The sequence below is a fragment of the Cucurbita pepo genome, chromosome 17 (genome assembly GCF_057944985.1).
Source record: "Cucurbita pepo subsp. pepo isolate OVF chromosome 17, ASM5794498v1, whole genome shotgun sequence".
NCBI lineage: Eukaryota > Viridiplantae > Streptophyta > Magnoliopsida > Cucurbitales > Cucurbitaceae > Cucurbita > Cucurbita pepo.
Genome location: NC_141814.1, coordinates 12,530,572 through 12,554,760, shown reverse-complemented (window position 1 = coordinate 12,554,760; position 24,189 = coordinate 12,530,572). Strand labels below are relative to the sequence as shown.

The window sequence follows — 24,189 nt, the reverse complement described above, 5'->3', positions numbered from 1 at the left end:
CAATAAAAATAAATACTAACATAATTTTTGTTAAAGTAACACATTAATATTAAATTGTTTGGGTTACGATAATAAAGACTATTTTTTAGTTCAACGGAACAGTAATTCGCTCAATTATAGCTTTCCTTTCCCTTAGAGTTGAAAAAAAAAATTAAGAGAAGCAAAATGTTTGAGGGTTGGTAGGCTGAAAGGATGAATAAAAATTCAAGACGACCAATCAAAATTAATGTTTGGACATAATTGGAAAAGAAAAAAAAGACAAAATAAATGAAAGACATTAAAAAACGAATAGATAGATTTCTTACGTTTTAGGATGGCAATAATTTCCTCCGCTCATCAAACTTTTTCTTTGTTATTCCGCTCATCAAACTTTTTCTTTGTTATTCTCTAACTTACACAGATCAACGCTCTCTTGATTTTTTATAGCTAACCTGACTCGTATTTTATTTAGACGTCAACTCATCACCTCATAAAACACGTCACGTCTAAATAAAACACGTCAAGAAAAATATTAGCATCTAACAAATGGTAAGGCGATATCGACCTGTAAATGAACCTGCATTATTGTTCATAGAGGGAGAAGCAATCAAGTAGGATGGAACACATTGGTCTTGCTATGTATTATCTACACTGGAACATTGTATTGGCTATTGGTTTGGTGTCTTTTGTACAACAAATTGTTGAGAAAACCCCACCAAATTAGATGTGGGAAGAAACAAGACAAGAAAAAGAATAGTAAATTTCAACACTACTAAGATCTGTTAACCTTTTTCAGATCTGTTATTTACCTGACTCCGAACAACGCTGCCACGGGCTCGGCTCGGCTCGGCTCGGCTCAGCTCCAAGGTCGATTGTTAGAAACCAAGAATCCGTCTCGTCCATCGTTGCTCGAACTTAACCTTCTGTTAAACCAAGTTGGTCAAAGGATTTGGATGCAAAATGCCACCTTATCATACATTGGATCTATGTATATTAGAGAATTCCAACTAAGATTAGCAAATGTATCAGAGGTTCTGCTGTATCATCTGATGATCCACAGAGAATATGTCACATTGACTCTTTTCTCTTTTCAAATGCATCCAGTTCAGATGTCATTGAGTTTGAACAGCTACCCCCCACGCTCGGTTGACAACGTATGGATGAATCAGCTGCATCTCGTGCCTCTGATTCCTCGTCTGTCCGAAACAGTCATTCAAATCAGTCGTCTGTCCAAAGTGAGTGAAAAAGGGAAGTATTGGTGCATACCAAAGAGTGACTTGATTGAGGGTCTTTTTGGTTTGTTGCATTTTTTCTTCAATTCAGCTACACATTAACAGAAAACCAATTTCCATGAATGATCTCCCTCTTAAGAACAACTAGAACTATATATATATATATATATATATATATGAGTGTTGACTCATAGTTCAACAGTAAACGATTCATTAGCAGTCCCAAGAACATCAACTACAATGACAGGTATGCTAATCAAGCTTTAAAATGACAGGTTTGAAAGTAAATATTTCAACCAGTATGTGAGAGGACATACTCATCCCAGGCAATTGATAATCGTTGACGATTTCGAAGTTCTTATAAGTGTATCCAACAAAGTTGATGTCCTTAGATGAGAGCATCTGATAAAAACACATCCAAAAGGGAATTAGAAACCGACAATATGAACAGACTTTGTTAATTTTGAAGATCATGGGGAAAAAGATAAATCTACCCACACAACTTAAAAGCCATAATTTTGAAGGGGACAGGGAAAAACCATAAAAATCTTGTTGCTTGTTGCTGTAGATGAAGGCAACTAGCGGAAGGATTGGTTACAGTGTGTATAATGTTTGGAGTCACGACTCTCCAAATGATATGATTTTGTCCACTTTGAGAATAACCTCTCATGTTTTTGTTTTGGGCTTTCCCGAAAGGCCTCACACCAATGGAGATGTATTCCTTACTTATAAAGGCATGATCATTCCCTAAATTAGCCAATGTGGGACTCCCTCCCAACAATCCTCCCCTCGAACAAAGTACAACATAGAGTCTCCCTTGAGGCCTATGGAGCCCTCGAGCCTCCCCTTAATCGATGCTCAACTCCTTCTCTGGAGACCTCAAACAAAGTACACCATTTGTTTGACACTTTAGTCACTTTTGACTACACCTTCGAGGCTCACAATCTTTATTTAATATTTGAAGATTCTATTAACATGACTAAGTTAAGTGCATGACTCTGATACCATGTTAGGAATCACAACTCTCCACAATGGTACGATATTGTCCACCTTAAGCATAAGCTTTCATGTTTTTGTTTTGGGCTTCCCCAAAAGGCCTCACACCAATGGAGATGTATTTCTTACTTATAAACCCATGATCATTCCCTAAATTAGCCACAGTGGGACTCCCTCCCAACAATCCTCAACATATAATCAACTCAAAATTAGCCACAGTGGGACTCCCTCCCAACAATCCTCAACATATAATCAACTCAAGTTAGCTTCAATAGCTGCTTATCTTTTATCATACTATCTAAGCATGAATCGTATGTTTGAAACCTTGTAATAGTTGATAATCACTCGTTTAAGTTCTAAAGTCCATGAGTGAGGGAAAGTGTTAAAAATATGAACGAGTTAAACCTTTTAAATAGGATGACCAGTGCTAAGACTGTTACCTTTCTCCATGGACCAGATTTAGATGATGTACTGCTTTGCGAGTCAGACTGTAGATATAGAAATATGAAGAGAGAAAGTAAATGAGACAAAGGCCAAAGCAACTTGCTCGGAGAAGTTAACAAAAGATAGAGGGACATCATGCTACCTCTTCAAACTTTTCAAAATTTTGAGTGTCTAGCTCATCTTTAACCTCAGGAACAAATGCAGCTTCCATTTCATATAGCCTATCCCATTCAAGATTTTGAAACCACGGATGAACCTAGATGACAAATTGGGAGGCAGGAACCTTCAGATTATTTTAAAAGCTTCAAATCAAACGAAAAGAAATTAAGAACGACACGGCGTACAACACCTTAATTTCATCCGCACCGTTTGTACCTAGCCGCTGGTCAACATTGCATAGTAGTTTGCTTATGAGATCTTTTGCCAAGAGAGATAGCTTTGCCTCGTCAGGGAACTTCAAATGAGTTCTCCAGTTCACTATCTGAACAGGGCAAAAATACAAATAAGAAAAAAAAGCTTTAATTGTCAAGCCTTCCATATTATAGCCAAGAGATAGTAAAGAATCAGGGTACTGCATCACCATCAAGTTAATCATATAAGTAATATAAAAGTTTCATGGGCTTTGAAACGAAAGGACAACTGTACAATAAGAGATCATTTGGTAGGTTTGGCTGGAAAAGAAAAAGAATCAAAATATCACATGACTAACACAGGACTTCACCAACAAATTAATACGAACAGTATATAAGTTTCATAGACTTTTCAAATAAAAGGATGACTAAATGCTCATCAAGAGAAAATTTATTGAACGAAAACATGTTTTGTAGTGAAAGTAAGGAGTATCTAAAAATTCTTTTTTCTTCTTCGCATTAAACAACAGCCACAAGATATTAAAGTTACCTTCCGACATGTTGACATTGGATCATCAGAGTAAAAAGGTGGGTACCCAACAAGCATTTCATACATAATTGCTCCAAGTGACCACCTAGTATTTAGAAAAAACCATAAATTGCAAGCAAATCGATGCCACTTGAAAGAACCTCATCTCTTTTGCAGTTGAGACATCATAAAAACTTATAAATTCATTCTAGATAGACATGTGAGTTTAGATTTACCAGTCACATTCCATTCCGTAACCTTTCTTCAACAAAACCTCTGGAGCAATGTAATCTGGTGTTCCAACTGTTGAATAAGCCTGGAATTCCAATATACCATAATGTAAAAGAAGAAATCCTATGCACCAAAACAATCAACTAGACTTTTTTTTTTTTTTTTTTTTTGAAATAAATAAGGCTAAATATAAAATTGGTCCCTATCTTTCAGGAAATTTTCAATGTAGTCCATAATCTTTTATGATTTTTATTGTTAATATATTTTACATTTTCAATTAGATGTTTCTGCAAAAAATAATAATAATAATAATAATAAAATAAAAAAATAAAAAGAAAAGAAACAAATTGTTGATATATTGGATGGATTAGGTTTCATGTGTTTGGTTAACAAATTTTAATAATGTTTTTATGTAATGATCTAGTTGAGATTTTTTAATAAACAAATAGTAGAATTAATACTTTTAAAAAAGAATCTAAACCAAGAAAATGAAGTTTTGTAACAAGAAATTTCCTAAAACCCCAATAGCAGCACTAGAATAAGCTAACAGTCAACCATGAGATAAATCTCTTCAACATATGCCATCTAGAAGAATAATAAGAGAAGCAAAACTTCGGTAGAAGGAAACGTACAAGCATTCTGCGATTCTTCTGCCAATGTTGTAGTTGCTCTTGTTGAGTACGTGTAGGAGCTGCATTGCTCTCATCACTTTGTGCAGTTCCATTGCGGGCACTCCCTATGTTGAAATCTTGTTCTTGGAGTGTACTGCAATCTAATGGCTTGCATAGTCCAAAGTCTGAGAGTCTCAAGTGCCCAAATTTATCAAGCAGCAAGTTGTCAGGCTTGATATCTCTGTGAGACAGAACAACAGAATTAGCTTATCTTTACAATTGAAAGGAATGATTCATGATAAGTATCCAAGGGACACAAAAATCTGCTGACCTATGAATGTAGTTGTGCCTATGAATAGACTCAATAGCCAAAACTATCTCTCCAACGTAAAACCTGGCTTCATCATCAGTCAATGTATCCTTTCTCATCAATAAAGTCATCATATCTCCCCCAGGTAGGTACTCCATAATAAGGTAGAGAAACTCATCATCTTGAAAAGAACAATAGAGTTTCACGATGCAATTGCTGTCTACTTCAGCAAGAAGATTTCTTTCAGCTCTCACATGCTCCACCTGAAAGATCTCCAAAATGCCCTTAAGAATGCAGAATAATAAGTTCTGGGATACAAGATAGCACACGCCACCACAAATTACCTGGCCCCTTCGAAGCATCTCGGATTTTTTAAGCTTTTTCATAGCATATACCTGACCTGTTGTCTTCTCTCTACAAATACGAACCTACAAAGATCAGGAATATACTTAAGAAGTTACCCCCAAAATTGTAACTACATAAACAAATTTGGTTTAGAATTGGGTTTGGTACATGAACAAGGGTCTGGGCTCGTTCATGTACACTTGAACTAATCTCACATAATATCCGGTCTGACCCTACAACACAAGTGTCAAAAATCCAATAGTGCATTCTACATGACCTGAATGTGATAGGCTCAAGTTATTTGTTAAAATTTGACTTTATTATACTTTTTTTCTTCTAGTTATTCAACAATGTTGTTTCATTTGGAAACAAAGACCTACCTATGAATTTAGTTTAATCTAGCTAATTGGAGGATTATGAGTATGTTCCCAAATGTGGTCATGTAGAAAAGAAAATTCATACGTAACAAAAAAAAAGGTGAAACATACCTCCCCAAAAGCACCTTTGCCAATGATTGTTAGTAAATCAAAATCATCGACACCCATTTTGTGCCTTTGGAGGCGCATGTATTCTGTTTCCTTCTTCTCCAAAAATTTAAGTAAATTGTTTTGATCTTCTTCAGAAACATCAGCATCAGCCAGCTTCTTTTCCAATATATTGCGTCTGCATACATAAAAATTATTTATAAAATCTTACTCAAATGAGAATTGACTTGGTAGTTTCACATGTTTGTTAAAAATTAAGGGTAGAAAGTACAATAACAACCATTGTCATTAGTTATGTTCAAATTGTATACTTCATATTAATATCAATGATAAAGAACAATGGACGATTGATAATTTCAGAAAATTACTAGATAATTCAAGAGTAGGAAAGCTTTTCTTCAAGATTAGCAAAAGAGTTTCTCTACTGAAGTCCAGAGGGAGACAGTAAGCATATCTGAATGATTCAATTATATATATGAACAGAGAATACTTTGGTTGTGTTTTATATAAAAAAATGGGTAGAAACGCAGGAGCATTGTTCTTCCTCTCCTGCCGTCAATATAGTTTAAAATGTTGGCACAATCTTCTTAAAACATTCAACCTACACTGGAATTTCAACTTCAGAGCACCTAATAATTTCGATCAAACGCTAGTTGGGGAGAAGGAAGGCCAACATATTGCAGATTTCCAGGAAAGAAAACTCAAAATGGGCTGACGTTTTCTATCTAGTTCTAACTAAATACATTATGCTTTCCAGTGCAGCCTCTCATGTATGTTTTCTAATTACATTCACACTATAATGAATTAAGACCAGGGCGTCCTGTTGCAAACTCCATTGTTGGGGGGTACCCTGCTTTTACTAGTGAAAGGTTTTCATTCCCGGAAAGAAAAAGATCCAATAATTGTTTTGAGAAAGTAGCCATGAAATCTATAGGGGCAGTCGTTGCATGTGTTGAGAATTATTGGGAGTGAGTCGCACATTGGTTAATTTAGTGGAAGATCATGGGTTTATAAGTGAGGAATACTATCTCCATTAGTATGAGGCCTATTGGGGAAGCCCAAAGCAAAGCCATGAGAGCTTATGCTCAAAGTGGACAATATCATACCATTGTGGAGAGTCGTGATTCGTAACCGCATGTTCTCTAAAAACGTCTTTACAAACTAATAATTTTGGCAGGATATACTGGTGTGACAACAATCTATTTGTAGCAAAAAGAAAAAAAAGCAAGAACTCTAATTAAACATTTTTGTGATCGAATGCATAATCATTGCCTCACAAGATTCATATAAACAAACACTTTGGCTGCACATTCTTACTTCACAGTTGTATTGTATCAATTTCCAAATAAAAAAACAGGGTAAACAATCATATGTATACCTTTCCCTTCTCTCCTGCAGATTCCTCCTTTGCTCCTTGTAATGATTCTCGATGTACTGCTTTGCCGCAGCAACCTTCTGCTTAGTGATATTAGAAAGCTCTTCTTCATCCACCGGTTCAGTAGATTCCTCATTCCCTCCAGCACTATTTTCCCTCCTCTTCGAAGAACCCCTCAACCTATCTCTTGGCTGAAGCTTATTAAACCAACTCCTCGCCGAATCCATTTCTCAAACAGGAATCTCAAGAACAGAACCATAAACCATCCCTAGACCAGAAACAAATTCCCCAATCCAAAAAAAAAAAAAAAAAAAAAAAAAAAAAAAAAAAAAAACCAATCAAATTACCCTATATCCAAAATCCCACCACCACAAATTCGAAACGACCACAAACAAACAATCAATCGCGTCAGAATAGAATCAAAATCAATAACAAAAAGGAGTCGAAGAAATGGAAGTGATAGGGCTTCCAAGAAAGAGGGAAAAAGGGCTGAGAATCCGGATGACCGTGGAACTAAAATAGAGTGAAATGGTAACACGAAGGAGAGATATAATCCAGAAATGGAAGTGAGAGAGAGAGATAAAGAACGATTCCAGCATTTTTCGTTGTGGCCTTCAATGAAGAAATTCCATAGAGTTCGTCCGAAATGGTCTCTCTTCCGTGATTCGAATTACCACTCATTTCCATTTTCTCTTCCCGATTCTGAGCTCTTCCATGGAATAACAGAATTGGAGTTTGGTTGTAGACGACGACGATATATTCCAAAGCTGGTTTCAATTTATATATATATATACATATATATATATATATATTAAACAATTATTTGATGCGCTCCCGCTCAAAATCGTTTTTTCAGTTAATTAATTAATTAATTTATTTATTTTAAAACTTCTCTAAACCGTCATCTCAACTGAAATATCACTGTATTTTTTATGTGTTAATTCATTTTTTTTAAATTATTAATAAATATGTTTAAAAATTATTACCAGATTTTATTTTTTTATTGTAGGATGAAAAATATTAATTTATTTTACACGAATTCCATCATTTGACATCTTACTCGAAAATATATGTTTTTATATAAGCTTACTTGCTTATGATGAAAGTCTCACGTCCGCTAATTTAAGGAATGATTAAGAAATACTCTCTCTATTGATACAAAGCCTTTTGGGGAAACCCAGAGCAAAACTGCGAGAGCTTATGCTCAAAGTGGACAATATCATACCATTGTGGAGAGTCGTGTTCGTCTAACATGGTATCAGAGTCATGCCAATAGATTGGTAAATCCTCGTATTCGTCTAACAGTTTTTACTCATAAATCTATAAAATATGAAAATATACCATTGTGGAGAGTCGTGTTGGTCTCTAAATCTATAAGATATAAAAATATAAAAATACTAATTTTAATATAATATTAATGTGTAACATATTCAGGTGATTGTTGATTATTTAATTTCATATTATTTTTTTTATTAAATTTATAATTTGACATTTTTTAAAATCTAATTATATATATATAATTAGTTGAACTATATTTAAAAAGTTATTATTTGTAATTAAAATAATTAAAGACTTTTGTAAATAATTTATATATTTAAAATAAATTATTTTATTTTATTTTTTGAAAAAAAAAATAAATTAAAAAATAAAAATTTTACATAAAAAAAAATTATATTTTGGATGTAGAGCGAAATATGAACAATGGAGTGAATTTCAGACACGATTCTTGCTGGCATGAATTGGGGAGAGACCAATGCATGAATTTATTTCCTTTTTTGAGGTTAGAATGATACAAGAATTTTGTCATCGGTCGTATAAATTTGGCGACTGATGAACACTGTTGATGTCGTTCATCAAATGGGGAAGATCAGAACCCAACTCCAGCTCTCTCTTCAAGCGCTGAATTCTGTATGTTCCCTCAAATCTTCGACCTCTAATCCTAAACCTAAACGCATTTTCCAGTTCCAGCGATTCTTCAGCGCGGATTCGGATTCCTCCCCTTCGGAGACCATTTCCGTCTTCTCCACTATTACTTTACCGCCGAGTTCCGGCGGCGGCGATGATTCTAGCAATTCCACTTCGTCTCGGAAACCGATCAATCTCTGGCCGGGAATGCACCATTCCCCGGTCACCACCGCTTTGTGGGAAGCTAGGTTGAGTATCTTCGAGAGGCTGCTCGATCCTCCTAAAGATGCACCTCCGCAGAGCGAACTGCTCACGAAAACGCCGTCGCAGAGTCGGACTATTGTGGTTTATAATTTCTCTTCTGATTTCATTCTGAGAGAGCAGTATCGAGATCCGTGGAATGAGGTTAGAATCGGAAAGCTGCTTGAAGATCTTGATGCCTTGGCTGGTACCATCTCCGTTAGAGTATGTTGATTTCTTCGTTGTTCTTGATTTCTATTCCGCTGATTGATCTGCATATCCTGACATTGATAATGAATATGTGATGATTCTTTGAACTCAATGACTTATTGAATGCGATTTTCTCAACCTTATTCTGATTTTCTTTTAGCTTGGAACTTTTCAAGCTTTCATCCGTTGAGATTTTTCACATTTCATAGAAAATCAAGGAGAGAAATCATTTTCAGCAAGGAAATTAGGTGAAAAGCTTTTAAGCGGCTTTGATTGATATGTATGAGTGAGCTAGAAAATGAATTGGTAATTGATAAAGGGTTTGTGCACTATGAATCTATGAAATTCTCTTACCTCTGAAGAATTTATTGATCCTGGTTTGGTCTATGACAGCACTGTTCTGATGTTGAAAGCACAACAAGACCACTTTTGCTAGTGACTGCCTCTGTGGACAGGATTGTTTTGAAGACGCCGATTAATGTGGCTGCTGATTTGAAAATAGTTGGTTCAGTCATATGGGTTGGGCGATCATCAATTGAGGTTCAGTTAGACATGATTCAATCATCAGAAGGTATGGATTATGAACTATGGTAATAGTACTCTTGAAATCTCTCTCTCTCTCTCTCTCTATGATTAACTTTTAGCAATGATCTTCAAATTTTCACTTGCTTCATTGGTGACTCTGCCTTAATTTGGCCGTATCTGAGAATAATTTACTGTAAACTGTGAGAAATATCTTCAAATTTTCAAGGGGTGGATTGTTAGTCCGAAGTTGGTTGAGAGTAGACACGTTTTAAAATCGTGAGAGTGTCATGTTAAGGGTCAAAATGGACAATATCTACTGGCAGTGGGCTTGGGGACCCTGGGCCTCCAAGGGGGTGGGTTGTGAAGTCCCATGTCGGTTGGAGAGAGGAACGAAACATTCCTTATAAGAGTGTGGAATCCTCTCTTTAGTAGACGCGTTTTGAGGGTGGATTATGAGATCCCAATGTGAGGTCCCACGTCGGTTGGAGAGAGGAACGAACCATTCCTTATAAGAGTGTGGAATCCTCTCTTTAGTAGACGCGTTCTAAAATCTTACGGGAAAACCCGAAAGGAAAAGCTCAAAGAAGATAATATTAGCTAGCGGTAGACTTGGGCTGTTACAAATAGTATCAGAGCCAGACATCGGGTTGTTTGCCATTAAGGACGTTGGCCCCCCGAGGGGGTGGATTGTGAGATCCCACATTGATTGGAGGGGAATGAAGAATTCATTAAGGGTGTGGAAACTTGGTTAGAGAGGGAAATGAAAAAATTCCTTATAAGGGTGTAGAAACTTCTCCTTAGCAGACGCGTTATAAAATCGTAAGACTAACAACGATACGTAACGGGTCAAAGCCCTACCTCCTCAGCAGACGCGTTATAAAACTGTTAGACTAACAACGATATGTAACGGGTCAAATCCCTACCTAGTAGTAGGGTTGGGCGGTTTCAGGAAGCTACTTATTTCTTTCCTTAATCTATCCTTTTTGGTTATTCTGCAGATTGCTCAAACACATCAGACTCAGCTCTGACAGCAAACTTCATATTCGTGGCTCGCGACTCTAAGACAGGGAAAGCAGCTTTGGTTAACAGGCTTTTACCAGAAACTGAGGAAGAAAAACTACTTTTTGAGGGAGCAGAAGCCAGAAGTAAGTTAAGGAAAAAGAAGAACATAGGTGATATGCAGGGATCAGAAAATGGGTATACAAATAGACTCAATGCTTTTCTAGCAGAGGGAAGAATCTTGTGTGACATGCCAGCCTTAGCAGACAGAGACAGCATTCTTCTCAGGGATACTCGCCTTGAAAACTCTTTGATCTGTCAACCACAACAAAGAAACATTCATGGTCGGATTTTTGGAGGGTTTCTGATGCAACGAGCATTTGAATTGGCCTTCTCAACAGCATATGTATTTGCTGGATTGGTGCCTTGCTTTCTAGAAGTTGATCATGTTGATTTCTTAAAGCCTGTGAGTTAGTGGCCATCTCTTCAACGAGCCATTTCAGTTGGCCTTCTCAATACCATAAATGTTGGTTGTTTCAATGTGCAGGTAGATGTGGGTGACTTCGTACGTTTCACATCATGCATTCTTTACACAGAACTTGACAACCCAGATCAGCCATTGATCAATGTTGAAGTTGTTGCCCATGTTACTAGGCCTGAAATAAGGTGTAGCGAGGTAAAGAACTTAAACCCCAATGAATCTATCAATTGCAGCATTGTCTAGAAACTTGTTGAGTTGTTTAATAATCCAATATGACAGGTTTCGAACACGTTCTACTTCACTTTTACTGTGCGTCCAGAGGCTAAAGCGAACAGAAACGGGTTCAGGCTTCGCAGCGTCGTTCCTGCAACAGAAGAAGAAGCTCGACGAATCATCGAGCGCATTGATGCTGAAAAGCAGCTAAGGGAATTGATTAAGCAATCTGAATCAGATCAGGCTTAGGCAGACAACAAAGTTTAGCATAGTTTAAGAACATCTGGTAGTATCATTATTCTGAAACTGGGGCAAGTTAAGTTCATTCTAGAATCTCAACCCTCGTCCTTACGAAGAAATAAGGGTAACATTTTTCAATTTGATATTAGAAACCAAGATCAATATTAAAATTACATTGTCTGCAAACTTCCAATCCAATTGTTGACTTCTACAAGGCAAACTATAAGAAACATAATGCATTACAGATTCATATATATCTCAACAGAGATATTATAGTATGCATTATGTTTTCAAAAGACTGAAAATTAAGCATTTGGATATTGCCAATTGGAATCAGTGAACTCGAAAATCTTGCCTCCTGGCTCATATGAGGGTAAGCTGACATATTTGGGACATGAGATTTTCGAAGAAACGATTGAATTCTGTGAGTCGGTCGGAACACAGTCGCGAGGCTGCAATAAAGCAAAAAGATCAGTTGAGTATCCAACATATATCCCATGAAGTTCGGAAGATCAGGCTAATGTAAAAGTATAATTATATATGTCGAGTGTTCTTTGTAAAAGTGCCTTAAACCTACCCGAAAAGGATAATTAGAACAAGAAGCATCAACATAAGGAATTGTCCAAAATTTAATCCTATCCAAGATGTGCATCAACTTTAAAGTTTCCTTTCGTTTCTTTCGGTTAAGAAATTCAATTTCAAACCGAATCAGCAAAAATTAAGAAGGAAAAAAAAACCTTGAAATCCTTGTAGAAACATATGCGAAGTTCCTCCACTGCACCCTTTGAGCAGACCAACAAAGGGGTGGCATGAAAAGCATTCTCAACTGCTGAAATGATTCCTCCCAGAGGATATTTCTCAGTATTTGAAGGTACATATCCAGCGTCATTCAGAACTTTCTGGGACATGAGATGTTCATTAGTAACCAAACTGATTCCAAGGCAAATGAATAACTCATCAAGCTTTTAAATATACACACCCATATACTATATCGAGTAACCTAAAAATTAAGAACTGGGAACTCTAAAATTCCTTGAAATGGTTCAGATCTCTCTTTTATATCAGATTTGAAAGTATGAAAGATTTATTAGTTAGACCATACAAGTAAAATTGCGAACTTCAAAAACAAGTTTGTCCGCAAAAAATCAAATGCTCCATCAGGATTTCTGGACTGGTGTAAAGAATTAACCACTTATAGGCCAGCTACTGCAATGAAATAGAAATTTAATTATTTCAATTTCCATAGATGGATCTCAGTAGTTAAATACATTGCTTTTTTTTTTTTTTTTAGTTCCACAATTGTAGGAATAGAATAGTAAAAGGCAGTATTATCCACTAACCTATGCTGCTTTGCTAAAAAGTATTCTACAGCCCCAAAATTTAAGTTTTATAAAACCCTATTTGTCAAGAAAATCCTCAAAACTTATCTGGTTATTCTAAATCCATTAAATTATTCTCTACAATCTACCTAGCCATTAACCATTAAATAGCATCTACCACAGCTTAAACAATCTAGAAAACTTAAGTTGTATAAAGCCTTAAAAATATAAAACTAATCTGCAAAGGAAATAGGAAAGTCATTAGTAACATTTATCAATTAAGGAAAACAAAATCAACAGTAGCAAACCAATATGGAACTAAACTGCAAGCTATATTATTTTCTGCAAGCAGCTTAGTCTGATCTATTGACTTTAGGGCTAATAGAGAAGTGTAACATCAATTGTAAACTTACTGTGACATTGTATTTGAAATAGACGTTGAGAGTAGTTAAAAAGTAACCATATTCATCACGAGCTACTGGAGAAGAACAAGTTCCATGCTTCTCTGCATGTAATAAAAATTTAATATGAAAAACCAAAGCATGGGAACTGGGAAGGACATTAATATGCTTTGCTTCCAATATGGACATCAAAGCAGTAACATCAACAAAGTTGATACGTTGTCACATTCAATAAAGGACAAACTATACGTAAATAAGGTCACCATCAAATTTGACTTGCATCGGCACAAGGTATATGATAAAAAGAAAAATACATCTTTGTATAGGAAATCATTATGCAATGCATTGAACACATGACCTAGATGTGAAAGTTTTTAAAAGTGAAGATATTTGTCAAATATCATGACAAATTAACATTTTAGAGTAGAGAGAGTGCAAAAGAGAGACCTAGAAATCTATCCTTTGCCAATCAGAAAAATTCAATGTAAGAAATAAAGCCCATGACCAATGTATTCCAGAATATAAATTATAGTATCCAAGTGAGAGAAGCCAAGGATCATTACCCCACTACCAAATGCAGAAGCCAATTCAGCCATCATAGGAGCAAAAAGAGAAGGGGGAAAACATCATCAGCTAAAACTTGGGTATAATCAGTCAAATTAAAACAAAACATATGTTGTACTAGCAACGGTCACCTCATGAGCCCAAAATGATCCCTTTGCACCATGGCAAGTTTTCGGTGAACTACAACTCAAAGATGACCAATATTTCTTCATGGGTTCAAGTAAGGTATGAATCTGGAAGATCAAATGATGCAGGATGTTAAAAGGATGACTTAAACAGAACAATGTATCAATTGCAAGAGCAAAGCAAATGACACAACGATCAAAGTAAAACCAACAGTAACATATGAAAATCAGGCTGAAAGTGCTCTGTTTTAGCTCTTCAACTTCCAGTAATGCTTTCCATCCCAGTTATTATTGGTTCAATCTTTTGAGGATTACAAGGTTTGGAACAAAACCAAAATCCTAGCATAGTTACAGCTATTCGATCATTTGAAAGAAGGGAACTTCTCTAGATCCTAATTGAACCTCCTTATCCATTTTTTGCACTGATTATATACCTTTTTGATACCAATAGTTTGTATCCTAAGGGAACTCTGGATCATTTAATGAATATCAACAGCCTAATTTTAATAAAAACGTACCTCCTTCTCTAGATCCTAAGGGGACTTTGGATCATTTCATTAATATCAACAACCTAATTTTAATAAAAAACGTACCTCCTTCTCATCAAATTCTTTTCCAGTGCAACATGAAGGCCAAGTTCCATCATTATAATCAGGCCACAAACCATCTATTAAGAGGAAGAAGTTATAAATTCAATGCACAATCAAACAAAAGTGACCCCTTATTCTATAAACAAAAAGATCCTCAAACAAAGGAACGGTCTCCTATGTTTATTTTTAGGGAACTGACTAAAAAAAAGGGACCCTAATTGATATTTCCAGTAAAAATAATAAATAATAAAAATGAACAGGTACCGAAGAGAAATGGAACATGTGAAGTACAGATAAACAGTTCAGTAACCCTACATGTATTGAACACTCCAATTCTTCTATATTTTATGATGGCTAGTTAACAAATTAGATGTGTTATACACTTGATGAACAAATTAGATACATGCAATACTAGCGTCGAATCTTTTACTTATTCAATTTTGTTTGAAAAAATCAATCAACATAAAAATAAATATAGAGCAAAATAATAAACTTCTAAGCATATTGCATCAAACTATTTTTAACTATATTAATGCATGAACCCTAAACCCTAAACCCTAAACCAATTTCAAATTTATTTTTTTTACGAAATATGGAATCATTTACAGAATTGTCAATTTGGTTATAGAGTTTCCAAATATCTTGTTGTAAGTTAGTGCATTGCACCATTAGAATGTTGTCTTCAACATCTCTTGAATTATCTTGTTTCACAATACCTTTGAAATGTAAAAATATCAGAGACTGAAAAATATTTTTAATGTGAAAATGATTGAAAAGTATGAAGATATTAAGATAACATATATTTTTAAAATGTACAGTTATAATATCTATATTCTAGTTTTATAGAAAATGATGTATTTCCACGTCTGTGTCATGTTGCCTGTGCTTCATAGTTCAGAACTGTGGAACCAATGCAATTGTAGCTTCAACTTACGAATTGTAAACTCAGCAAAACCACCAGATCTAGCAAAGAAGAGATAAATGAATGTAAGTTTTAATGAACAATGTAAAAGAATATCCACAGAATTCAAAAGAACACTCAACAAAATATTGGAATACGACATATAGGCAAAACTTTCACAACCAAAACTCTAAATTTTGTGTTCTATCAATGGTCTCCAATAACCTTTTCACATTTAATTTTTGGAGTCATGACCATTGTAATTCATTCAATGCCAAAATACCCAATTGCCTATGCAATATTATAGCTTAATCCCACCCCCCTCTCTAAATGCAGGAAATCTTTCAAACAAACCCAAGTTACGCCAGATTCTGAAAGGAGTTTAAACCAATTCAGAATAAGGAGAATAAGAAAAACTTAAGTTTTCATTTATCGTTTATTACAAGGTATCACAATCTAACTTGTCCAGATGGTTTATCTTACAGAATTGAAATTGATTGGAGAAATTTGGAAGCATAATTTTTTATTTTGGTAGGACCTCTCATATTCGGTCTCCTCTTCTCCGTCAATGTTAAACATTCCTGCCCTTCTTTGCAATTGTTTCTTTCTCTTTGACTGCACCAGTGGTGGTGAAGGTACTACTAGACTACTGTACTTGTTCATAAACGGTAACATGCAGATCTTGATGGAAAAAGATGTGAGAATCTCAAGAACCCCTCAATCAGCTTTAGTCCATGTTACTGCTACAACTATGATTCTTTACGGTATTAATGAAGTTCATAGTTTGGCAAAAAAAAAAAAAAAAAAAAAAAAAAGCCTCAGCTGTAAGGGATTTATACTGGAAGTTTAAGCTAAGTACTATATATAAGGAGTCCAAAATTCTTATAAGACCAAGAAATAATCTCATAAACGCCTTCCTCTTCTTACGAAAAGTGATTCGTAACACTGCTGAAAGCAGGTTCTCGACGTGTATGTTTTGTAGTGATATGATGTAAGGAAATCAGCAAATAGCATGCTTATTTCACTTTGATCCCCTATCAGCGAGCAAAATAATATCCAACAATTGAGCCCAAAGAAGGCGGAAGATGCTACAGTTTTTTTCACATCAAGCAGCATGACGAAATGGAAAATTATGAGCTAATAACTACTGCAGTTACTAAACAGAATCATCAAACGAAAGAAACGATTGATTAAGCAATCTGAAAAAGAGCGAGCCAGAAGCAGTCACCTATTACAGCATGCATTGGAGGAACAACAGTGGCGAGTGCCCTTGCAGATAGTACCAGGCCATTGCAGCGCCAAAACGAAGTAATCAAATTCTCTCTGCTTTCGTCCACCCTGGTTCTGTAAAATTACCGCATCGGAAGCCTCATCCAAGGAAATTGATGCAACAGATAGGCTGAATTGAAGAAGAAAGATGAAGAGAATCGCCATGGGAATGGGAATGGCTTGATTTTGGGGATCGCTCCCCATGACAAATAAATGCGTAACGTAATCCAATTGGTAGACTACCGAATTCGATTGGCCTTATCTGGACCTAAAGTATAAATACTTCTATATACAAAATTCTATATTATATTATATTAAATAAATAAATAATTTAAATATTTTTAAACCAAAATATTTTCAGTTAGATACAAAATTTTGATTAAAAAAAAAATTAAAATTTAGATTGGAATTGGAATATAAATTCCCTCCATCATGTATATATATACGAAATAAATTGAATTAAACCATATCATTTCAATATTTTCTATGACAAGTTGTGTCTATAAATATATATAATATTTTAATGAATAATTTATTTATGATTTAATAATAAAAACGAGTATGAGAGGGTGAGTGGCGCCTTGTTACTCATGTCACGAAATAAACACAACATCCCAACATTCCATGTTGTGAAGCTTACGTGTTTCCAGCTCCCTATTTGGTCAAGTAAGTTTATTAGGCTTCCATCGATTATTAAGATCAAGTCACATATAATCATCTTAATAAAAACATTACTGTGAGATCCCACATCATTTGGAGAGGAAAACGAGTGTCAGCAAAAGACACTGAGCCCAAAAAGGGTAGATTGCACATAGATGGAAGAAGAGAATAAAACATTTTTTTTTATAAAGGTGTCTAATAGACACGTTTTAAAAATTTGAGAGGAAGCTTTATCTGTTAGCAATGGGCTTAACAATTACGATTACTTTTCTCTATCAATAAATTTTTTTTAAAGAGATATTAAATATTTTGTGATCTAATTAATCTAATATAAACAAAAGGTGATCAATGAACGAATGTATCCATCATGAAGCTAAGGGGAGCAGAATCTGAAACGTATTAGCTAGTTTTCCCTCTATTCTTTCGAGATTGCTTTTGTTCGAATTGTGCGAAGAGTAGATGAATGAGTTCGATACCGAACCACACATCCAAATTTACACTTAATTCAAAGGTATCAACATAGAACACGTAACAGTTACAGAGACATGAAAATCAATCCATCCGAATTCTCATCTATGAAAACCATTACTTCAGCACTCATGTATGAACCAAAAAGAGTACAACAAAATAAGTACTCAAAACTTCATTTTCTATACATATACATATATATATATATTCCTGACTGCTTACTTGTATTTACACTCTAAGGAACCAATTCAGTTAGCTCAAAAGATGGCCAGACAAAGAAAACAAGAGATCAGAGAGAAGTTCTAGGATTCTACCTCCGTTCGAAATACCGAACACGAAGCAACGCTACTTCAAACTAAAACTCGAAAGACGTCCAGAAAATGAAAAGAAAAAGAAGAAGAAGAACATAATGTTACATGTGGAAAATTGAGGAAACCAGTCCTGCAAATCGCTCATATTTATATATCAGACCCATTGTTTGTTATGATACAAAAGTTCATTTCCACCAATTTTTTTTTTTTTTACATTTGCTTCCACATATCTCCCCTAAAACTGGTAAATTCACCCTCATCAGAAGCTACTCTGCACGGAGAAAGAAAGAACAATGGCTATCATTCACTCAATAGGTTACAGGAAAACCAAAATATGAGAAGACAAAACAATTAAAGCTCAGCTCAGCTCAGTTCAGCTAGACTACTATCTCTAACTCATGCATTGTACCAAATGGAACCAACTGAGATGGCTTTAGCTCCCTACAAATAAAAGTCGACTCGACAGGATTAGCTTAGCTGCTGCTTCCAGCAGACTCCAAATTCCTTCAGATACTAATTTTTCATGAACACTTAAATCAGAGTGTTATACCCAATTAGTCTTGGCATATTTCAGGCAATCACAACAGGCATTAAGGAGTTCAAACCGTTACAGACCACGAAACGAAATCAATAAAAAGAAAAGAACGGAAATGCTTCAAAAGAGAACTCGAACTGAGCAAAGTCTTGTCAAGAATCACTAAAATATTGCAGAACACAAAAATGACTGACATGTACCAATGGAATTGCTACTCATACATGAAATGTATGCTGACTCTGATTTTGTATTCAACTAATACGCATGCCGTATGTTTTCTCTTATTCTTTACTAATTTGTTGCAAGTTTCATCAAAAGGGAATATCAATCCTTAGGCCAGCAGACACAATCCAACCCAAGCAAGAAAAGAAAATAATGATGAAAGACAATCACACAATACCTACCCAAGTCACCCAAGACTATGAAAATGGATTATATTTCTAAATTCAGAATCAAAGAAAGACTATAAATACGATACAAATTTCAAGTCGCAGGCTTTTTAAGCAAGTCTAGAATCCAAGTATATGCATAGATAGATAGATAGATAGATTTAAATATAAAATCATGATGGAGATGATGAAAATAGTCGAAATACACATAAGATGGCCCAAACACTAAAAAAAAACCAAGCTCATTTAGAAGTTCAAAAGAAAAAATGAGATCTTAGAGAAGGTTTTAATTCTAACACCCATTGTTTTCCATTGAACACGTGGTAATGATGGTTAAACCGATACAATATCCAATTGTTCTCGACTCTTTTGAATCAGAAATCCTCAAGGTATTTACTAGTAAACATCATACGCATAAATGAAATTTAATATTTACTAGTAAACATCCCTCTCACTCATTTTTCCTCTTCCTTTCCTCTCGTTCTGGATCATTTCTTTGTGGGTCGTAAGGCCATTTACCGGGGGAAAAAATGCAAAAAAGACCGCTAAAACTGAAACCGAACCAAGGAAACAAAAAGTAAACTAGTTCAATTTTGAACCAAAACAAGGAAATTCTTCGGTTTAATCCATTCGAAGATTTCAAAAACTGGGGCTTGGTTCGGTCAACAGTTCCTTCCAAAATCGGACCAAATAGAACCATGCACACCCCTAGCTGTAGCATACAAGATCCAATTCCTACGGAAACTAAATCATGTAAAAACAATTATATGTTTTCCATCACTTCGTTCAAAACTGTCCTTCCTTCCCTCCACCTTCTTCCTTGTCTCTCTGAGCTTGTAAAAGCCTAAGAATATAGTATTGTTTGTTACTCCTTGGGACCATTTTTTTCTTTTGCAACGAACTATCTTCCCCTTGTTTGAAACAACCAGACACACTGATGCGCTGCCTTCTTTTTATCCCACAAGCTCATAAATTTCACAACCAAAATTTAAGCTCCAGTACAGTATACTCCACCAAAGAAAAAGCTCACATGCAAACCTAATGTAAAAAGAACTTTTTTCTTCAAACTTAACTAAGGAACCCTAAATAAACTAGAGAAGAACGACTTAATTTCCACAACACAACAGGTAAAAGTACATGGAATCTCTCACACTTTAAAGTTATACTCCTGATGCAGTCAATTATAGTTGAGATGTCTTTTTGTAGACTTTTGGAGTTTCAGTTTCATTTTACTCTTTTAAGTTATGTGATGATTGGATGTCAATACTCCTCTGTACGCTCCCCCATGGGAGCAACAGTTTATAACGTAACTTTTTCAAATATCAATGAAAGATAAAAAAAAAAACCCATTAATGAAAAAGAAATGAAATCATATGAAGAACAATTGAATATAGAATATACTTGAAAGATATAAATATACCTCAAGTATTTTTTGACAACATTAAGTGAAAATTCCAGCAATCTTTCAACAACCATATGAGGAAATAAATGACCTAGATTATTCCACAATGTCAGCCCGCTACCTTTATCACTCCCATTTCTTCAATTTTTGCGGCCTTATGCTGCAGAAATTAAATGCAGAAGGCTTTTAGTTGGAAAACAATCAATCGAAAAATTAAAAAAAATATGGATTACAAAGATAAAAGTTAACCCGATGATTGTTCTTAGCAGTATGCAAGTAATCTAGAACTGAAAAGAAATTTTGACTTCATATTACCTTATTTTTTTTGTGCCTATGAATGTCATTAATATCATCTTCTCCATCATGCTTCCTTTTCTGAAAATTAAATGAAGTTAGAAATTAAGAAACAGCTAGTTTGGGCAATATGCACAATAAATGTATATTAGTTTGGCAGTAAAACACAAAAATATTACTTAACCCTTAACTTTTAGTAGAGAAAATATGGTACATATAAATTAACTTTACAATTCCCTGCCCTCGGGACATGCTGGTGGTTGATAATCAATGTCAAATGATGAAAATTCAGCGGAAGGGATATGCTTCATGAAGTGAGGAACCACAAACAAGAAATTGGTACAAAATAAAAAGTCCATAATGTTAACGTCAATAACAATCTACTCCTGAGCTATTTCATTGTTATCTAATCCTGGTATTTACAAAGGAGCTGGAAAAGAATAAAGGTTTTCCGACCTTTTCGTGATGCTTCTTTGAATGGTCAGCACCAGAATCTTGATGTGTACTTTTGTCCTTCTTCTTGTCCTTGTCTTTATCCTTACTCCGGTCTTTAAGTCGATGCTTGTGCTTCTTATGCTCTCTATCCTTATCCTTATCCCTATCTTTGTGCTTTTTATGCTTCCTGTCTTTATCTTTGGACTCGCTTTTTGACTTCCCTGGAATAGTAGGAACACCCTTCTCGGCCTAACCAAAGAAAAAGAAATGGACCATCACTTGCAGAGAAAATAACTAGGACTAGAAATGCTGATAATCAAGCCTAACATCAAAGTTCCAGCTGACGGAAGAAAGCTAAAGAAAATGGCTCATTTTAACAATTATAGTTATAGATTTCTTACAGGAGGCAGCTCAACAGGACCAGTTTCCCTCAGTTGGAAGGCTTCTATGAGAATATCTTGGTCAAATGGCTGTATACGAGCATTAGTCTCTCTAGGGTAAGAAGGATTCTGTATGAGTTGATTCAATTGCATCCCTTCCCCTTTTCTAATTTCTGTGTCCCCAACCACGTTATGAAGATAATGTGTGTCTGAAATTGACAATGGAAGTGACTTCTTGCAGAAAAACTCATGATGAGGTAACAGCTTGTAGTGACTTATAAGATCCACAGCACCAGTCAGTTCCCTAGGTCCTAAAGGCACAAATAAAAATACATAGAAAAACTTAGGTGGCAGATAATCAATACAGATCGAAGATGAACAAAATGGAACGGAAAACAGATATATCATGTACTACAACTTTTCACGATATCCTCCACTCAACCAATAGCTTTATTTGCAATTGAAACAGGACCTATGATTTGTCTTTCAGCTACAAAAGTTCAATTGGAAGTAAGAATCTAATCATATCAGGTAGGAATTTTTTCAACCTTTCAATAAGAACTTTTGCAAGGATTTTTTCCAGAACTTGTTGTGAGGCTTATGGGAAATCAATAACTCCTGTGGCATTTAATTTGATGTTTTAGGGGAAATGGCAATGTAGGAAGTTAAATAACTTCCTAAGTTGCTCCTACATTATCAAAACAAGAAGAGCATAATGATTTGTATGGTAAGGGAAGTCTGGTGGTTCTCATGGGTCAAACTCCATTATGCCATCTCTATGAAATGCAAGGATAAAACGGTAGCCAAAAGTATCAGAGATCTAATAACCCCTCCAAAAAATCAAAATTTAAGATTTCCAAATCCAAGCATTATAATATGGCCTGATTTGCTTTACATAAAATCTTGTACATAGATAATAAAAGCACCAAAAAGTATAGGCAAACCCTTGAGCCTTTACTAAAGGAAACCCCTCTTCCGAAGGCTCGAGTGTTTTAAAATCAGCTCTAAATTTGAGCTACAAATTTCCTACTACAATTCCAGATCAAGCAAAACTTTCTTTTACTGTGTGTTTCGACCCTGAAATCCTAACGCTTCTGCATGTCTTAGGAAAATTATATAGAATGAGATACTCTAGCTCAACGAACCACATCAATGTATAGTCAAACTACGTCAGTGCACGAGAGAGAGGGAACTAAATTGAATACATCAGCATTTACCTTGGCCAAACTTCTTATCTTCAGATTCCATGTATCACACTTCCTTGGAACAATGTCACATTATAACTGCAATCATAAAAACCAAAAGGGTAGTGAAATTACAACTCCAAGACAATCAACGTAATTTTCCTCTATCCTATCGAATGATAAAAAAAAAAACAACACAAACCACTTTTTGGGCTTTCCTAAGTACTTATCAAACAAGGAAATAAAGCATAGACGTGCATAACTCCATTAGACAAACTCATAGAACAGACAATATAACGGAGCTACATAGTTACATGTATGGTGTGTTATCACTTAATGATTCAGAAAGAGAAAATAAATTTATATAGAACTTGGAGGAGTAATTGAGCTAGAACAATTCTAAGATCAAGAAACCTCTAGCCCAATTCGAACATTTGGTGAGTTTTTCAGCAAATCATGCACATAACCAATACTATACACAAGAAAACTTGAGTCGTACAATCTATCTAAAAACCATTACCTAAGAGAACCACTGGTTAAAAATTTAAAAAGAATTGAACTGGGAAGACAAAACAGAAATTAGCCCAATCCTATATTGAGCATGCTAAAACCATTCTCGTCCAAACGAAAACAAGAACCCCATCTAAACTCAAACACAAGAATGAAACAAGCAGGACACACAATTTCAGAAGAACCCCAATTCCAATCCCTCAAAAAACGCCTCCTCTCAAAATTCTACGAGAACCCAAAAGCCCAGAAACCAAAGCAAAATTCAAAGCACCCAATTCAGCTCGAGCAACAAAACCCACAGGACTGGAAGCAAGAAACCCTAAACACACCAATCAAAATCACAGAACTGAAAACCCCGGGGCCGGAAGGGGAAGGCAGTGCCCAAACCCAAAAACAACTCGAAAGGAATCCATTCCAGAAACGGAAAAAACGAAAAACGAACCTCGGCGGCGAAGGGTGGAAAAGAAGAGCAAAGAGGCGCCGGAAAACGGTAAGAGATGGAGAAAGCGATCGAGAAACAGAGGTTGTGGGAATCGAATCGAAGAATGAGATGAAATTGAGGGGAAAAGGGGGTGGAGAATGGGGTGTGAGGAGAGTGAAGAAGTAGCTCCGGTGGCCGGGAACAGCGGAGAGAGAGAGAGAGAGAGGGGAAGAGAGGAAATTGAGATCGGGGAAGAGAAGAGAAGAGAAGAGGGGGCACTGAATAATACTACGAATAACCCTTTGCCACATCTACAAATGGACCGTACAGT

General features: G+C 35.5%; 4 protein-coding genes across 7 annotated transcripts; 1 reads left to right on the top strand and 3 right to left on the bottom strand.

Moving 5' to 3' along the window:
• Positions 1 to 541: 541 nt before the first annotated feature.
• LOC111778985 (uncharacterized) lies at positions 542 to 7,648 on the bottom strand. Its single transcript, XM_023659004.2, has 13 exons — positions 6,891 to 7,648; positions 5,516 to 5,690; positions 5,027 to 5,110; positions 4,704 to 4,945; positions 4,394 to 4,613; positions 3,767 to 3,846; positions 3,552 to 3,636; positions 3,001 to 3,132; positions 2,794 to 2,907; positions 2,648 to 2,695; positions 1,529 to 1,613; positions 1,246 to 1,302; positions 542 to 1,175 (listed from the first exon to the last, which is right to left on the bottom strand). Exons 1-13 carry the CDS (start codon positions 7,112 to 7,114, stop codon positions 1,048 to 1,050), a joined length of 1,674 nt encoding a protein of 557 aa, XP_023514772.1. The 5' UTR covers positions 7,115 to 7,648; the 3' UTR covers positions 542 to 1,047.
• A 943-nt stretch (positions 7,649 to 8,591) lies between these two features.
• Positions 8,592 to 11,893, top strand: LOC111778317 (acyl-coenzyme A thioesterase 2, chloroplastic). The gene is made up of 5 exons (XM_023658060.2): positions 8,592 to 9,257; positions 9,636 to 9,813; positions 10,766 to 11,232; positions 11,314 to 11,442; positions 11,527 to 11,893. Exons 1-5 carry the CDS (start codon positions 8,718 to 8,720, stop codon positions 11,707 to 11,709), a joined length of 1,497 nt encoding a protein of 498 aa, XP_023513828.2. The 5' UTR covers positions 8,592 to 8,717; the 3' UTR covers positions 11,710 to 11,893.
• On the bottom strand, positions 11,820 to 17,127 carry LOC111778318 (ribonuclease 2). Its single transcript, XM_023658061.2, has 8 exons — positions 16,829 to 17,127; positions 15,634 to 15,662; positions 14,703 to 14,776; positions 14,116 to 14,217; positions 13,984 to 13,987; positions 13,433 to 13,524; positions 12,438 to 12,599; positions 11,820 to 12,152 (listed from the first exon to the last, which is right to left on the bottom strand). Exons 1-8 carry the CDS (start codon positions 17,071 to 17,073, stop codon positions 12,006 to 12,008), a joined length of 855 nt encoding a protein of 284 aa, XP_023513829.2. The 5' UTR covers positions 17,074 to 17,127; the 3' UTR covers positions 11,820 to 12,005.
• A 1,289-nt stretch (positions 17,128 to 18,416) lies between these two features.
• Positions 18,417 to 24,164, bottom strand: LOC111778319 (mediator of RNA polymerase II transcription subunit 19a). Of its 4 annotated transcripts, none has more exons than XM_023658062.2 (7): positions 23,880 to 24,163; positions 22,961 to 23,026; positions 21,765 to 22,054; positions 21,385 to 21,612; positions 20,950 to 21,009; positions 20,756 to 20,794; positions 18,417 to 18,579 (listed from the first exon to the last, which is right to left on the bottom strand). In XM_023658062.2, exons 2-7 carry the CDS (start codon positions 22,989 to 22,991, stop codon positions 18,568 to 18,570), a joined length of 660 nt encoding a protein of 219 aa, XP_023513830.2. In that variant the 5' UTR covers positions 22,992 to 23,026; positions 23,880 to 24,163; the 3' UTR covers positions 18,417 to 18,567. The 4 variants fall into 4 exon arrangements, with proteins under 4 accessions (XP_023513830.2, XP_086975424.1, XP_086975425.1 ...); XM_087119298.1 differs by having other exon boundaries at positions 20,653 to 20,794; positions 23,880 to 24,162; XM_087119299.1 differs by having other exon boundaries at positions 18,417 to 18,574; positions 20,653 to 20,794; positions 23,880 to 24,162.
• Between the last annotated feature and the right edge of the window lie 25 nt (positions 24,165 to 24,189).